General features: G+C 38.7%; 2 protein-coding genes across 5 annotated transcripts in view; both read right to left on the minus strand.

Moving 5' to 3' along the window:
* Positions 1 to 17,179, minus strand: part of LOC139978062 (beta-adducin-like) — a 537,403-nt gene that overhangs the window by 492,711 nt on the left and 27,513 nt on the right. The window lies entirely within an intron of this gene.
* Positions 10,924 to 16,638, minus strand: LOC139978066 (uncharacterized). Its single transcript, XM_071988023.1, has 3 exons — positions 16,615 to 16,638; positions 15,793 to 15,913; positions 10,924 to 11,586 (listed from the first exon to the last, which is right to left on the minus strand). The coding sequence occupies exons 1-3, from the start codon at positions 16,621 to 16,623 to the stop codon at positions 11,393 to 11,395; spliced, it is 324 nt and encodes a 107-aa protein (XP_071844124.1). The 5' UTR covers positions 16,624 to 16,638; the 3' UTR covers positions 10,924 to 11,392.

A 17,179-nucleotide genomic window follows, 5' to 3' on the forward strand; every position in this document is an offset into this window, starting at 1 on the left:
CTTAGTCGTTTTTATAAAACATTTTCTCCACTACTCCTCCCCCTGACTACCGATTAGCTAGTCAGGGGGAGAGGGGTGGCGGCGAACTCCATTTGTCCGCGCGTGAACCTTGTCAGGGGGAGGGGTGGCGGCGAGCTCCACTTGTCCACGCCTTTACCTTGTCAGGGAGAGGGGGCTGCGGCAACCTTACCTCGTCCACACCTTTTCCCCCTCTCACCTTCTCACCTGTCAGGAGGAGGGGGCCGCCCACCTTCAGGATTCACCTTATCCACTTGTCAGAACTCCTTTTGCAAATACTCACCTAGGACTTGAACCGATGCAATCCAAACCAATTGCTAACTGAACGATGGAATAACCAATTACACCATTTCGGTTCCCTCTGGAGAAACTTCATTTCTTATATTTATACTTCCACTCCCTCCAGAGGGTAGAAAAGTAAAAGGCTCTGTCTGGACATGAACCGCAGACATGATGCTCTGTCTGGGAATCGAACCGGAGGCATGGAGTTTGTCTGTCTCTCCAGTCCAGAGCACTACCAACTGCGCCACTAGAACTGTTGAGAATTAATGCTCGTTTCTAATATTTAAACTTCAGAGTCCAGAATAGAATAAGTAAAAGAGCCAAAATATCAAATGCTCTGTCTGGGGTTCGAACCGGAGACATGGAGTTTGTCTGTCTCTCCAGTCCAGAGCACTATCAACTGCGCCACTAGAACTGTTGAGATTTAATGCTCGTTTCTAATATTTAAACTTCAGAGTCCAGAATGGAATTAGTAAAAGAGCCAAAATATAAAATGCTCTGTCTGGGAATCGAACCGGAGGCATGGAGTTTGTCTGTCTCTCCAGTCCAGAGCACTACCAACTGCGCCACTAGAACTGTTGAGAATTAATGCTCGTTTCTAATATTTAAACTTCAGAGTCCAGAATAGAATAAGTAAAAGAGCCAAAATATCAAATGCTCTGTCTGGGGTTCGAACCGGAGACATGGAGTTTGTCTGTCTCTCCAGTCCAGAGCACTACCAACTGCGCCACTAGAACTGTTGAGAATTAATGCTCGTTTCTAATATTTAAACTTCAGAGTCCAGAATAGAATAAGTAAAAGAGCCAAAATATCAAATGCTTTGTCTGGGTTTCGAACCAGAGACATGGAGTTTGTCTGTCTCTCCAGTCCAGAGTACTACCAACTGCGCCACTAGAACTGTTGAGAATTAATGCTCGTTTTTAATATTTAAACTTCAGAGTCCAGAATGAAATCAGTAAAAGAGCAAAATATAAAATGCTCTCTCTGGGGTTCGAACCGGAGACATGGAGTTTGTCTGTCTCTCCAGTCCAGAGCACTACCAACTGCGCCACTAGAACTGTTGAGAATTAATGCTCGTTTCTAATATTTAAACTTCAAAGTCCAGAATGGAATCAGTAAAAGAGCAAAAATATAAAATGCTCTGTCTGGGGTTCGAACCGGAGACATGGAGTTTGTCTGTCTCTCCAGTCCAGAGCACTACCAACTGCGCCACGAGAACTGTTGAGATTTAATACTCGTTTCTAATATTTAATCTTCACAACATTAGAAGACAAATAAATAGAAAATCAAATGCATCCTCTGGTGTTTGAGTTCAAGACAAGGAGTATGTCTCATTTTTTTCAGTTTATTGACAATTCCATTGTACAAAATAATAAATATGCAAAATTATACAACATAACAACTTCGCCACAGTAACTGTTAATTGAGAAATGATAGGCTTCTCTAATATTTTAACTGCAAAATGAGGAAAAGAAATACCAAAACAATACATCTTCTGGGAGTTGAATTCTAGACAGAGAGTTTGTCTTACTTTCTAAGTACATAACACTAACCACAGTAACTGTTTAGAAATAATTATTAGTTATTTGATTTGATTTATTTTGTTTTTTTCATGTGCAAATATACAATGTGAAAGGAAGTCTTCTATAAAGCATACAATAGCTTAACAATGTAGAAGACTGGTCAGAAAAGCATTTGTACAATTGCTTCCCATCTAGCAAAAACATATCCCTAACAAACAGTAAACCGGCGTCGTAAAAGCTTTTTGTCATAAACAATGGTATTATCAATTCTAATAAAATTATTAGGGATTTACACACCCAATTTCCGATGGTTTCTTAAAGGTAGCTAAGCTTACTCAAAACCATACAAATTTGTCCAATGAAGGTATTTTTAAATACAGGAAATATCCTGGTCATGAAAATTATATTTAAAAAGCAACTCTTTACCGGACGGCGACAGAGAGGAATGAAATAAAAGAGCTTCCAATACCCCGTGTTGGCATTATTACAATAACGCTTGACCCAAGAGGTTTTGAGAGCACCAACAAAGCTGTGAACATATATTTTTTTAAAACCCCCTTTTCAATGAGGTTATACATGGTAAATTTCCTTACTTTATCAGTTTTCCCGTTCGAAATAAATCAAAAATAGTACTTTGGATCTTATCAATAAAATCTTTTGGAGGGCTATGCAGATTCCTTTGGGACATGATCTCCCGCACGGAAGCAGATATGGACCTGGGAGTTGCAAATTTGGGCTCCTGAGCATCGGTTACCCCCTGTTACGTCATTTGGGCGAAATCGATTTTGGATCGATTTTTGGTCAGTTTTGGCAAAACTGCAAATCATTTTTTTTTTGCCCCCATGCCCCAACACAGCACCTAATTCCAAAATAAACTTCAGATTCGTAATCAGCGTGTCGCGAACTACCAGAAAAGATACACATTTATCGCTTTTGCGACATTTTTTTTTTTCACTTCAAAGAAAAGTAAGACCGAAAAACTTTTACGACGAACAAAGGTTATAAAACCTTTTGTTGTCCCTAACAGTTTTTCGGTTTTCTATTGTTCCTCTGAAGTTGCAAACTGAGCGAAGTGTCATAAGAGGGTGCTCGACGCATCTTGCCAGTGATACGTGATTTCAAAGCAGTCAAATCAAACCTTTGTTTGTCATCTTGAGTTTTATCTTGACATTTATGAATAAATGGGTCAATTTTGGCAAAAAATTGCAAGAGGTACGTACCCCTTACGGTTTTTTAGGTGAAAAAACTTTTTGTCGCAAAGGCGATAAATGTGTATCTTTTCTGGTAGTTCGCGACACGCTGATTACGAATCTGAAGTTTATTTTGGAATTGGGTGTTGTGTGGGGGCGTGCGGGGGGGGGGGCAAAAAAAAACCTGATATATGATTTATGAAAAACTGTAGAAATCATAGGCCTATAAACAACAAGACTTTCCCGGTCAGTTAATTACACGAAATTTGTGTATAACAAAGACAAGGGTGTCTTCTACTCCACGTCTTATTTCAGTGTTGATGGGTGTTTCAGAGAGAACAAGAGAGGGGGCTGAAAAGAGGGGTTTTTCAAAATTGTGCACTTATAAAGAATACGTATTTCAATCGGGTCTTTTGCAGTGTCGGAGCCAGGGGTATTGGTCGAGGGGGGCGAGGATGGTCTGAAGGGGCGCTTTCGACACTATCTAAGCGGAGCGCCACCACGAGTTGGCGCGGAGCGTAGAGACATTTTTGAATAAAGATGCTCCCTAGATCGCCGGAAATGACCCTTTCCGGGCCTTGCTAATATGCAGATAAATGAAGAATAAATAGGTGTCATCGCCCCCCAAAAAATGTGACAAATGTCAATAGGTAGATGAGAGCGCATTAAAAACGTCAATAATAGCATATTAATAAAAAGTGGTAAAAAGCTGAAAAGGGCGCCAGCAGTCCGTTTGAGTCCGTCAGGGGGGCATCCGCCCCCCTGACTGTATGGACGCTCCGCCACTGCCAAATAGACCACCCAACCCCCCAACCCCTCCCCTTCCATGGTACGCCATTTGACGCAAGAATAACACACCCTCAATGTAACCTATAGCTAATGGACACTTCCGTGGTATGATTATAGTCCCCCAAATGAGCCCATATCCACCGATATAATAAAAAAAAATGTTCTAATAAAAATTAAAAAAAACTCCTAGTAAATGCCCACCACATTATTTTTTCTGAAAAAGGCAAGTCTCTCTTAGAAATATGTGATAAATACATAATTAACCAAAATACCAAACCTAGGATGAACCCAATAAACAATATTACAGAACTACTTGACTACCCATATAACCTCAAATCACCTCGCAACTAAAACACATTCGATACAAATCCTAGAAGATGACTAAATCAGTGACCATTTTCCACTCGTTTTTGAGCTAGACATAACCTCAACTGCATACCAAATAACGAATTGACGTATAACTACAATAAAACAGACTCCCAAAATACAACAACCAAAACAACGAGCTAAATTACATCGACAATTACTGTGACATCGTTGCCCATCATATCTTCTATACTTTCAAAAGACACTGTCCCTTAAAAACAAAACAGAAAACGAAAACTAAATAAGAATATTCTTACACTCATGAAACTCAGACGTCGCCTACGTAGAACTTATATCATCTCCCGAGACCCAACTTTAAAAACCCAAATTAACCAACTTAAATAGCAATAAACAGACAAATATTGGCGGATGAACAAAACAACTGTGATTTAATCGTTAATGATAAAAACCCGAAACACTTTTGGAAAATTAAAAAAAAAAATCATTAACCCCATTACAACACCAAACACAGGTAAAACAGACCAAGGCCTTAGAGATAACGTAGGTAACCTCATCACAAAAACTCAAGACCAAATAAAGCTAATTGAATCGTACTTTAAAACAGGCGCGGCGGAACGGAAAAATTATTGGGGGGGCTAATGTGTGGACACTATCTAAGCGGAGCGCCACCATCGGTTGGCGCGGAGCGTACAAGAAAATTTTGGTTTTTTTCAAACCCCCAGATGGCCGGAAACGGCACTTCCCGAGTGTTTTATGCTTCGAATACCTACCCCTAGAATATGGGTCTCACGCCTGCAATTTCTCAGATTGCACGAAAGTCTGTTAAAACATTGTAATTTGTATATTCGATGGCGTTTTAAGAGAGTAGCTATTACTCGAAGTGTACTCGCAAAGACGTTTTTGAGTGTAGTAAGGGCAGTGGCGGAGCTAGGGGGATTGGTCAGGGGGGGGGCAAGAATAGTCTGTAGGGGCGCTTTCGACACTATCTAAGCGGAGCGCCACCACAGGTTGGCGCGGAGCGGTCAGAAAATTTTGAGTAAAGACACTCCCTAGATTGCAGGAAATCACCCTTTCGGGCCTTACTAATTTGCAGATAAACGGAGAATAAATAGGTGTCGTCGCCATTTTGTCGGAAAATTACACCAACAGAATATGACAAATGTCAATAGGTATATGAGAGGGCAATAAAATAGTCAATAATCGCGAATAAGTAAAAAGTAGTGAAAAGCTGAAAAAGGCGCCAGCAGTCCATTTGAGTCCGTCAGGGGGGGGGGGGCATCCGCCCCTGACTGTATATATGGACGCTCCGCCACTAAGTAAGGGGATGTTGGAGAACTGGCTGAAATGAGGCAAGTCATTGGCCTAATACAAAGTTGTGTTACGCTTACCGGTACTCACATTAACTTCTTCCACTTTTCACGGGGCGTGAAGACGCGGTTGGGGTGACAATGTGGTCTATAGCCAGGGGACGGGCCGAGGGTCCCCCAGCAATTACTAAAATTATTACACCTATATAGTATACGTGTGCATCGGACAGATCGACAAGTATGCATTGAAAAATGGGCAGATGCACGTTTCGGAACCTTGGTTAATATTGGGGGGGCTTATCATGCATTTGCCCCCTCAACTTTTTCATTGGGGGGCTGAGCCCCCCCAAGCCCCCCCCCCCCGGTTCCGCCGCCACTGCTTTAAAAGTATATTCAATATCTACGATGGCCCCCCATACGATATCAGCTGTAAACACGAAATAGACCGTACAATTATCAGTAATGCAACCAGCTTTAACACCAACCCATTAGGATGTCTCAACAAAAACATCCCTCTGCTCAATAAAATAGATATGAACAATTGGTATAGTGGCACTAAAACATGCATCCTCCACTGGTCCTGACAACATAAATGACCAAATGCCTAAAAACTCCCCTCCGATATTCATTAACTCTCATATTTTCACACTATTTAACGAACTCCTTACACTGGGTTATTTCCCAACCCCATGGAAATCCGCCAAAAAGATTTTAATACCGAAACTAAGTAAAGACCGCACCAAAATTCAAAACTATCAACCAGTGTAGTCTCCTCCAGCCTTAGGTAAGATTTTCGAAAGAATTATAGATAACAGCACCATAACCCACCTAGAGCAAATTAATCACCTTTCCCCGTATCAATCGGGCTAATTCCGCGCACGCAAATCTACAATAAACCAAACTTTCTGCTTATCTTATTTTTTTAGCCTCTGAAGAAGATCCTGCTAGGATCGAAACTTTTACACATTCTATTACACAGGCTCTCTAGTGGATAAGCAGTTTGCTAACAGTTTTATTTTATTTACATTCTGCTGATCTATTAGGCAGAACAAAGGTTTGTGAATCCTTTGTTCGTTTTAAAAGTTTTTCGGGTTTCTATTGTTCCTCTGAAGTTGCAAACTGACCAAAAAAGAGGCCGATAGAGAGCGCTCGGCGCATCTTGCCAGTCATACGTTATTTCAAAGCAGTCAAATCAAACCTTTCTTATTCATAAATGTTCTCCAGTTTCACGGTGTTGTTTCCTCGGAAATTGTATGCTCAGCGATAGAAGTGTTCAATGTTTTAATCGTAATTTTTTCTTCAAAAATGGAACGGAGGGTGATAAAATACTGCCTGATACTGTTGTTTTAACTGGTTGTTGTATATTAACAGTTTTCAACCGCTCCGCGACATGAGCTATGCAGATTCAGGAAACGTTGCCTTGACCATTACTTTAGCAACAAGGCAATCAAAAGAATTAAGATCTTTTAAGGACTCAAAAATGTAGAATTTATATTCCAAAATGTTTCAATACCCAGAGAGAACAGTCTTCCTATGTGAAATAAAGACATACAGATGCTCTATGTATGAGCACATGGACTTCTTTGATCAATTTGAGCAAGAAAAGCAGCTCTGCCACCCCTTTAATAATTAATGAGTTACATGACATTGTTTTATTTTCACTATGAAACATTTTCACAAGTTACTGCCAAACCTAGAGCCATGTAGTATTAATCACTGAAAAAATGCCAATTTTAAGACCATTTGAAATATGAAGTTCAATAAAGGTGTACGTGTTGAGTTATCCTGTTTACAAGTACAGCATTTTGAACATCACCCTCCGTTCCATTTTGAAGAAAAAATTAGCATTATTTCTCAACAGTTGCTGTGACGCAGTGGTTAGCAAGGGCGTATAGGAACCGGGGGGGCTGGGCTGGATCTAACTCAAGGGCGGCGGAACCGGGGGGCACAGGGGGCACGTGCCCCCCCACTTTTCCTCAGGTTAAAAATGTGCCCTTTTTCTACATAAAAATTTCTAAATAAATAAAGAGTTTACAAAGCGAAACCCACGTCGAATGAAATATTTCGGGAAGTTTTAAATGTTTACTACCACAGGCGTAGGAGCCCAATTTGATTTGGGGGGGGGGGGGGGGCTGTAACGACTTGCCCGAAAAACATTACCAAAATTTTTCGCGCGCGTAGCGCGCGTTCAACATGTTAATGTGCATATCATATAGGCATGCAACGGTTATTACATCGCATGCCAATAACATACAATCATTTGCCATGTTATAACCCTTCCAAATTGGTTACAATTATTGGGAAAGTCGTTACAATAATAATGATCATAATAATATCAGTTTAACCATTGGAAAAAACATAGAAAATTATTTTTCTTTCAGTATTTTGACATATTTCATTTGCTTTCATGCATGTATCGATCGCGTGTGCAGGGACTTGGACTTTATAATGATTTTCCAATTTCCCAATTTGCACATTAGATATTGCAGTGCTAGTATGCATTGCTTACTTGAGGGGGGGGGGGGGCGTTGATGGAGTGATGTGTATACGCAAATAAGATAATACAATAAGAGTTATAAAGGGTACTACATATCAGGCTGCATCAGTCCAATCGAATTTCTGCAAAGTGCCCTTCGACGTTGGTGCCCCCCCAGATTAAAAGTGCTTCCGCCGCCCTTGATCTAACTGCGCCAAAGTTCAATACAGGGGAACTTGAAATGCAGCTATTGGTCAAGACAAATTGGTGGGGACACGGTATATCATGTCCCCACTGGAACGCCATTTTCATGCTCACTTATATGATGTGATATCTGCTGTTTGCTTAACAAATTCGAATAATTGAAAAGAGACTGAAATAAATAACTTTGATTTGTTTATTGTGCAATTCCCGACATTCTTTTCATTTCGAAAGACGCAGTTTCAAGTTCAGTACACTGAAGGTTTCGATTCTCTATCTGCCTTCAGTTTAGGTAAGATCTTGGGATATTCATCCCTAGATATCGCTGGATATTGCTAGAAATCCATACAGCAAAGTGTTCTTGGTATTTTTCGGGCCTGATCTTGGGAAATTGCAAAATCGTGAGTGGTTACACTCCATTTAGGTCAGTGCACGTATGGCAAGCTGTTTTAACATTTACCTCGCAATTCGACTGAAGTCGAATAATTCAATATCACTTAAGCAGAATACTATTTAACTTACGTGGAATTCTATTTCACTTAAGTGGAATACCATTCCACTTAAGCTTAATTGTATTTTACTTAAGCTGAATTCATCAACTTGTCACTGCATCTTACTTAAGCTAAATCTATTTCACTTAAGGGGATTGTATTTCACTTAGGTGGAAATGCATTTCACTTAAGTGGAATTGTATTCTACTTAAGTGGATACAATTCCACTTAAGTGGAATGTCCATTCTATTTCACTTAAGTGGAATACAATTCCACTTAAGTGGAAATGCATTCCATTTAAGTGAAATGTGATTGGATAGTCTATTTCACTTAAGTGGAATGTGATTGGCTAGTCTATTCCACTTAAGTGGAATGTGATTGGCTAGTACATTCAACGCCAAACTTTGCCCATGCCTTTGCGCGCCATTATAAACAACTTGCCGCGATACGTGTACGTACGTGGTGTTGATATGTGCACAAAGAATATTGGCTGTCCATCGGGATCCAGCTAGCACTTAACATCCGTGCAAGGTGAGTACGTACGTACCTGACCTGGTACCTGACGAATACCATTACCAAAATAAAGCCATGACATATACATTATAAGTGGTTGGAGCTACAGCCGAAAACGCATTCACAAGGGCAAGAGAACGCATTACTTTTTTTTAATTTTGAATGGAATCTTTTATTTCGTCAAAAGTTTCACTATCTAAAAAGTTACGAATACTGCCTATGTTACTTTAACAAGATGTAAGTCACCTCTGTTGTGCATCATACTGATTGTTCCCCTGTGCAAGTGAGGGAACAACACTTTGTCTCTAACAACAACAATTATTTGATCGCATTCCAGCAATGTTTAGATGTGAATGATTAGCCATAGCCATGATGTACACGTGCAACGAGGATCGACTACATCATCATATGTGATGAGCAATTGAATGCGTTACCACGAACATTACCCTAAATTGTATTTATATATAAGAAGCATATCAACACTTCCACTTAAGTGGAATTGTATTTTACTTAAGCAGAATAGAATTCCACTTAAGTGAAATTGACGAGCAAAAGATATTATTCCACTTAAGTGAAATTGTATTCCACTTAAGTGGAATACAATTCGACTTAAGTGGAAATACATTCCACTTAAGTGGAATTGTATTTCACTTAAGTGGAAATGCATTTCACTTAAGTGGAATTGTATTCCACTTAAGTGAAATAGATGGGCTATTTAGCTTAAGTGAAATGTTATTCCACTTAAGTGGAAATGTATTCCACTTAAGTGAAATACAATTCCACTTAAGTGGAATGCATTTCCACTGAAGTGAAATACAATTCCACTTAAGTGGGAGGCATATCCACTTAAGTGAAATAGAAATGTCCATTTCCACTTAAGAGAAATGGAATTCTACTTAAGGGATATTGAATTCCACGTAAGTGGAATACATTTTACTGAAGTGGAATAACATTTCACTTAAGTAGAATGTATTCCACTTAAGTGAAATGTATTCGACTTAAGTCTAATTGCGAGGTAAATGTTAAAAGGGCTTGCCATATGCACGACCTCTAGCATCACTAATACACAGCCCGATCACTAGACTCGTTATCTATCGATGAAGTGGTGTGTTGCCGGATTTTGTCAAGGTTTTGGTACTACGGGCGAAGGTTATTGTTTAAGTTTTGTAACCCATCGGGAAGCGATAAGAGGGGTGGGGTGTAGGGGTTGTGGGGGGTGGGTGGTGGGGCATTTTCACGCAGATTGAAACAATCTCAAGAAGTGATAGGTGCGTCCGCCTGCCCCCCCCCCCCCCCCACACACTACATGACATTCACAGGAGATGTGCTCAATTCTCCAATCACATGCGGAATTTATTTTTAGATTCATTGTATGAGTTCAGTACAAGGTTTAGGGTAACAATTAGCATTCAGGTCAGAGTATAACATTTTATCTCTGGATGGTAGTGTTGCATCTAAGGACATATGTCTAGTGCAGTTCGCATATAGATCCTGGTCTAATACCGAAATGCATCATGTTCCCGACGACTCGGTCGAGTTCGAGACCAGCCACAGTTGGTTTCATAGCACAATTGTACAATTGTCTATATATATATATATATATATATATATATATATATAAATATATATATATATATATATATATATATATATATATATATATATATATATGTATATGAGTAGAAAAGCTTACATATATATACAGTTTATATATATATATATATATATATATATATGTATATGAGTAGAAAAGTAAGTAGAAAAGCTTACATATATATACAGTTTATATATATATATATATATATAGATATATATATATATAAATATTTACATATATATATGTACATATAGATAGGGAGTACTCTATTCGATTAAGCCCAAAAGGGTTTCTTAGTTGACTTCCTTTCACATTTTCTACTTATTTGTACTTTCATTGTCTTGTTCACCTTGTAATACTATGTGATGAAACAAATAATAATAATAAATATATCTTTTAAGAAGCTGCAACATCGGTGGCTCAAAAAGTTTGTGATCCTGAAAGTTTGAGACCGGCAGGTCTTTCTGGTAGCTGGATCCAATCACTTTCCAATTCTTCTTCAACTTTAGTCCTATTTCTAATCTCTTCGGGGGAAACTTCCATCAGCTTGTCATTTTGGATTGATGAAGCGTTCGGCACGTCGCTACCAGAATTGGAACAAACTTTTCTGTCTTCTTCTGCCTTCAGGAGGTTATCGTCTGGTAAGCCTTTCCTGATCTGGTAAGAGTTAGACTGTACTTAACTCGGAGGTGAGATGGAGGCTTTCATGTCCATAATGAGACTAGAGTAGGGATCTGAATCGGCTACAGGGGCTTGGGATTCCAATTTATTGTCTCTGTCTGATGTTTCGTCATCTTCCCAAGTCTCTTCCAAATTAAAGTCTTCTGGAGGTCTCTCGGGGAGCTGTTCCATGGTGGACACCATAGGTGGTTCTGTCCATAAAAGAGTATGAAAGAAAATTACTAGATAGGAATACACAAGCCATGTAGACGTAAGAACTCTGCATAAAGTGTAGATCATGCATGTTACATTTGAAGACTCGAATGAGTCAACGATAGCCAATAATTTTAAGGGCGAAAACGGATTGCTTTGGGTGATAGGAGGGGGTGGGGGATTAAAACTTTCTTGGTGGGAGGGAGTCAGAGCCACAGACAGAGATCTAAGAACATTTAATGATTTCGCTAACTTATGTAATGTCAGAAATGTCAATTTTTTTTTTTTTATTATAACCCATCTTATCTACTAGTGAAATGTCTAGTATTGTTGTATCAACTACAGTAGTTAGAGAATATTATTATAACATGTAAAAAAAAAATGTAAAAGTTTTTGATTGCAATAGATTTACAAGCTATATTACAATGGAAAGACATGAAGCAAAAATTCATAAAAAAGATGACTTTAGAAACAAAGTTTAACAAACCTCAGTTAATTTGTTGTGAACGGTTGAAAAACAGCGTTATCAGACCAGGCTGGATTTTTTATGCCACTTTTAATTTGTAAGGGAACGACCCATTAATTTGCCGAGGTTCATCTGTTTAGAGTGACAAGACTATTTAGTCTAATACTTTAACCATTTAGCTGAGTTCCTCAGATCCAGCACAAAATCACAAAAAGATATTTACCTGTCTCAAATGACATGTTTACAGTGGTAGTACAAATTTGTCAACTTTTGGATAGATGGTGTTTAATTTTCTTTCAATGGGTGCAAGGGTGTTGTTGTTTTAATATCAAGTTAAAGGAACATGCTTTGGTTGAGTGAGAATTTATGTAAAGCAATGGGTTAACAAAATTTAACATTAACATTAAAGCATGTTCTAGAAGAGCTGATAACATCATCAAGTTAGCCTTTAAAGGAACATATCGGAGGTTTAGCATATTTTAACAGTGAATAGCTTGGAACTGGATCAGCAGTGTGTGAGTGTAAAATCTCAAATTAACCTTGTTCTGGTGGACTACGACATTATTGTGTCTAAAATTCAGCCTACATTTTTCATTTAGGTAGATACTGAAGAAGTGACGGATATGAAGTCATGCTGTCGAGGAAGGAAACATTTCTTTTACAATTTTATTAATTCTCATTCTCATTTCATTATCTGACAATAACACGGATGGAGAAATGTACTACATCTCAAACCTGCACATAATAAGAAAGCAAAGCCAGAATATTAAACTGGAGGGTGGAGTGGAGGCAATAAGTAAGTGTTTACTATTTTGAATACATGTGCTGAAAGTTTCTCCATTTTGTTTATCATTATATTGATGATAACACTAGAGTTTCTGTTAATGGAAAAAAAATGCCCAGTATCTTTGCACTTGTGTAGCAAGTCAGTCAATTTCATAGCAAGATTCGCTCGGGTAAATGGAGCAACAGAGTTCGGAGTGGGTTTAGTGGTACTGGATATGTGTTTTGGTGGGGTTACAGACAAAATCTAAGAGATGGGGAATCTAGGTCCCACCCCTGGCTGCATCCAAACAGCAAAATACTAAGTAACTAGGTGTTAATTTACACATAAATAACAGGTCTTTAATTGAGATGGAGAACAACACACAATAACTGCAATGTTCCTAAATATTCCGCTAAAACCCGCCCCCCCCTCTCCCATCCTCCCAGACCAATTCTCTCCTAGTCTCATTACGTGTAGGGTTTCCAGAAAGATCTGGCCTGACCCGGCGTTAATTTTGTTACAACCTTTTTCAAGATTTTCCTCTAAATATATTTATATTTATATCTCTGAGATTATAGGAAAAGATTATCACTGCACAGAACAAAGCCTTATTTGTCAAAACAAACGTGACACAATGCACATACAATTTAAGGGAAACCCCCCCCCCCTCCCCCAAAAAATAATGAACAGTAGCATATGGCAAAACTTATGGCAGGTATAATATTGTTTCCAATACACTAGTAACTGCCCATCTACTTTGATGATGGGTAAAAAGAGCAATTTGCTTTGCGTGAATACTTATTCAGTTCTAGGAAAAAAGGAAGGAGCTTGTTATCCTTACAATATTCACCCAAAAAAAATACTTTACGCTAAATCTGAGGACGAAGTAAATAAACTTGATGTATTCTTTATGTCACAGCAGATACAAGTCCCTATTGTATTGCCTTATGTATCACTTGAGTGACTCTGATTGGCACAAGCTAGATTGAACCTGCCTTGAAGGTAGTAGCTTTATCCCTTTGTGTCCTGTATATTTGTCTTGTTTGTGTCTTGTTTTGTGTTATGTATTGTTTTGAGCAGTACATGGTATGCATTCATTTCAGAGTTGGAGAATATTCCTCACTTGACTCCCAGGGTTTGAAAGGTACAGTTGTACAAGATTGGCTGTGTCCTCTGTGGGCGTGGTGTGTGGTTATTATTGCTGTTGTGGTAAGACCCTGTGAGGGCACTAAGTTGTATTCAGGCTTGTTGAGATGCTTGAAGCTTAGCCTGCGAGGCCAACATTTTATATGCAAAAAAACATATATTATTTATTGTCACCACCTCAGTTAATTTGACCAGTAACCGGTTCTGTGTGGATGTATCGTGGCGCCAGTCTGTACCTGGAGAGCAAGTCAAAGCCCAGTGAAGTAAGTCACATTATTTATCCTTGTTATGTGGGGAATGATGTTTCAAGGTATTAGAATTATTTATTCTATTCATTGCTTATTGAAGTGTCACTGTTATTGTGGGGGTTTGTATCCTGACCTAGGTAACTTTGGCTCTAGCCTAGGGGATATGTCAATAATACTTAGTAATATGTGTTACAAGATAATGCAATCAGGGATCACTTTAGAGAGGAAAATTGTGTCTTGGGGTATGGAATGATATTTTAGATACATAGATTATGTTCTAGAATAATCCTGGCCATTGAAGCTGCCCTAGGGGTAGAGATAGTATGCATATAGTAAGTGTTGTATTGGAGCAGTTAGTGGGGGCATTATAGAATTGGGAGCCTTGTGATTATTTAGGACTTGGTGGTGGGTTTATGTAATTATTTATGTTATTATACATGTTATGCATTTTCAATATCCCAAAGGGAAATTCACATCTGCAGGAAGATTCACTGTGGTTAGGGTTCATCTTACAAATACCCTTGGGATAATTCCAGAGCATGTATTTAGACAAAATACTAGTTAACATATTTTGTACCCTGCAGTTCTCGACAATCATCAGCGGAGCAAGAGAGACAAGGGGTGCTGGCCTAAAGAGAAAGTGGCCCAAAAGACGGGAGTTGGTGAAACAGTGACAGCAACCTGAAGCTTACCAAACTTTTGGATTGAAATTGTCATTTGAAGACGTGAAAAGAGATTTCTAGAATTAATTTCTAGAATTTCCTAATGCTATAATTCTAGTATTCCCTAATTTGTGATTTATATGAAGGGTGTAATTTCATGAAGGGGTGTTTCAGTCGGTAATTGTATCACTATATTTTTCTGTTCTATACACCCACATGTCCGAGTTCTATATGAACGGGTGTTTCAGTCGGTAATTGTATCACTATATTTTTCTGTTCTATACACCCACATGTCCGAGTTCTTTATGGAGTCAAGTACCTAGCTGTTATCCTCGCCTTAATTAACAAAGTTAGCATCATTCCCGTGTTGGTCAGGGGAACAGTGACACTTTAACCTTCTGAAAATTCCACTCTCCTCAACTCTGTTGTACTCCATCGCCTTCGGTAAGACTGAATATTACTAAGTGATATTCCATCACGGTTAGGGATACTTCTTTCTGGGGGTGGGGTGGGGATGGCGGGTACAAAAAATTTAACAACTGCACTCATTCAATACAAAAACTTGGCATCAATTCCATATAAGTTAGGTAACATTCTCGCTTGTGAACTACCATAAATAGAACATTTTAACCAAATTTAAACATCCCTGATTTAGGCTTGACACTCCTGCTAAACGCACTCGGGTTTATTTAGCAGCGAAGTAAATCTTTGTACGCAAGACAGACTCATTGGTTAGTTTTGAAATTCATTCCAACTTTCTTCGCACATGACCATATCTGTGACCCGCTCGCAAACAATAGTCCTACAACCCATTGTCTCCAGCATACTGCTACCAATAATTTTATACAATGCGAGCATCATATCCATCTTGTACTCTCAACGTACCAAACCCAAAAGGAAGAAACTTGAAAATGTACCTGGCTCTTTCTCCTTCTGTACGGCTTTATGAGATTGAACGACCCTTTGACCTAGCATCTTGATCTCTGCTAACAGTCTCTTCACGGAATCCTCTGATTTTACTACGCTGTCCTTCAACGTCTAAGCAGAAAGAAGATGGATTAATAATCAATCATGCAAATATGGATTATTTTACAACACCTAATTGTAGTCTGGTCATTTGATTGGTCAATTGCTCGTTGATTGCATGCAAAATCCGCTCTATTCCACTCTATGAAATAGAACCATGAGTTATACTTTTTTGGTAGCACTTTTTCAATGGTAAGAGAGCAGAGAAACCTGTCTGTTCAAAACAATCGGTTGCATGAGTGCATTTTACCCATCTTAATATAATATGTTGTATAAAACAAATAATGAATGGTTTTCATTCGTGCAATAGTGCAAATATTTCATTCGTTGAAAGATGTAATTTGTTCCATTCAACTCTGCTGTGCCCCGTTGAATGGAACATTCCATCTTTCAACTCATGAAATATTTGCACTATTGCACTCATTGCACTATTGCACTCAATATTTGTATAATAATCAATCATGCAAATATGGATTAATAATCAATCATGCAAAGATGGATTAGTAATCAATCACGCAAAGATGCATTAATAATCATCGTTGCTTACAGATTTCTCTTTTGTTATACAACCCACGGGGGAAATGAATTCCACCCCACCAAGATGGGGAATATTTTCACTTTCATTAAATGACGGGTTAACTTTTTCCCCATAAGGTCTGTTCATACCACCGTCTCTTATGCTACTGTCGCATTACAGAGCAGACGTCACTTACTCTCTTCATTGGGATCTGGGTAGGAGTTGAAATTTAAGCCCCAATGAATGAGCTGGAGCTTGTGGATTAAACACCAAATGTTTCATCCCCTACAGCAGTGGGTAGTTTCACTCAACATTCTATTAAAACGAAATGTAGTGTAAGCAATGAAACTTGAAATTTTCAACATGTTACATATGACATTTAGACAATCACCAAAGATCAAGTTTACAGTACATGGTCAGGCACCTACCCACCAAGTTTGAACCTGATAGGACTAACAGTCTTGGACACACTCTTTTGCACAATTTAGACCAATTTTAACTTTAACTCAATTGACCTGTTAACTACAAGCCTTAACAGCTAAATCTGTCTTGTTTTAAACTTTGTCTCTTCATTCTCTACATATAATGTGGTTTAATGCCTTTGTCCAACAAGTTGGCATGCAGAAAATGGCTAAAAACTAATTTTTAGATTTCTTGACCTTCGACCTCTTTGACGTCATCAATCACGCAGGCATGAGTTAACATGGTCAGGCACCCACCCACCAAGCTTGAACTCGACAGGACTTGGGGTCTAGGAGGAG

Source organism: Apostichopus japonicus, chromosome 12 (assembly GCF_037975245.1).
Source record: "Apostichopus japonicus isolate 1M-3 chromosome 12, ASM3797524v1, whole genome shotgun sequence".
In the NCBI taxonomy this organism is placed as follows: Eukaryota; Metazoa; Echinodermata; class Holothuroidea; order Aspidochirotida; family Stichopodidae; genus Apostichopus; species Apostichopus japonicus.

Coding starts and splice junctions, on each gene's coding strand:
- LOC139978066 (XM_071988023.1), bottom strand. Junction 11,587..15,792: donor ACAGAAGGAGAAAGAGCCAG/GTACATTTTCAA, acceptor TTTTATGGACAG/AACCACCTATGGTGTCCACC.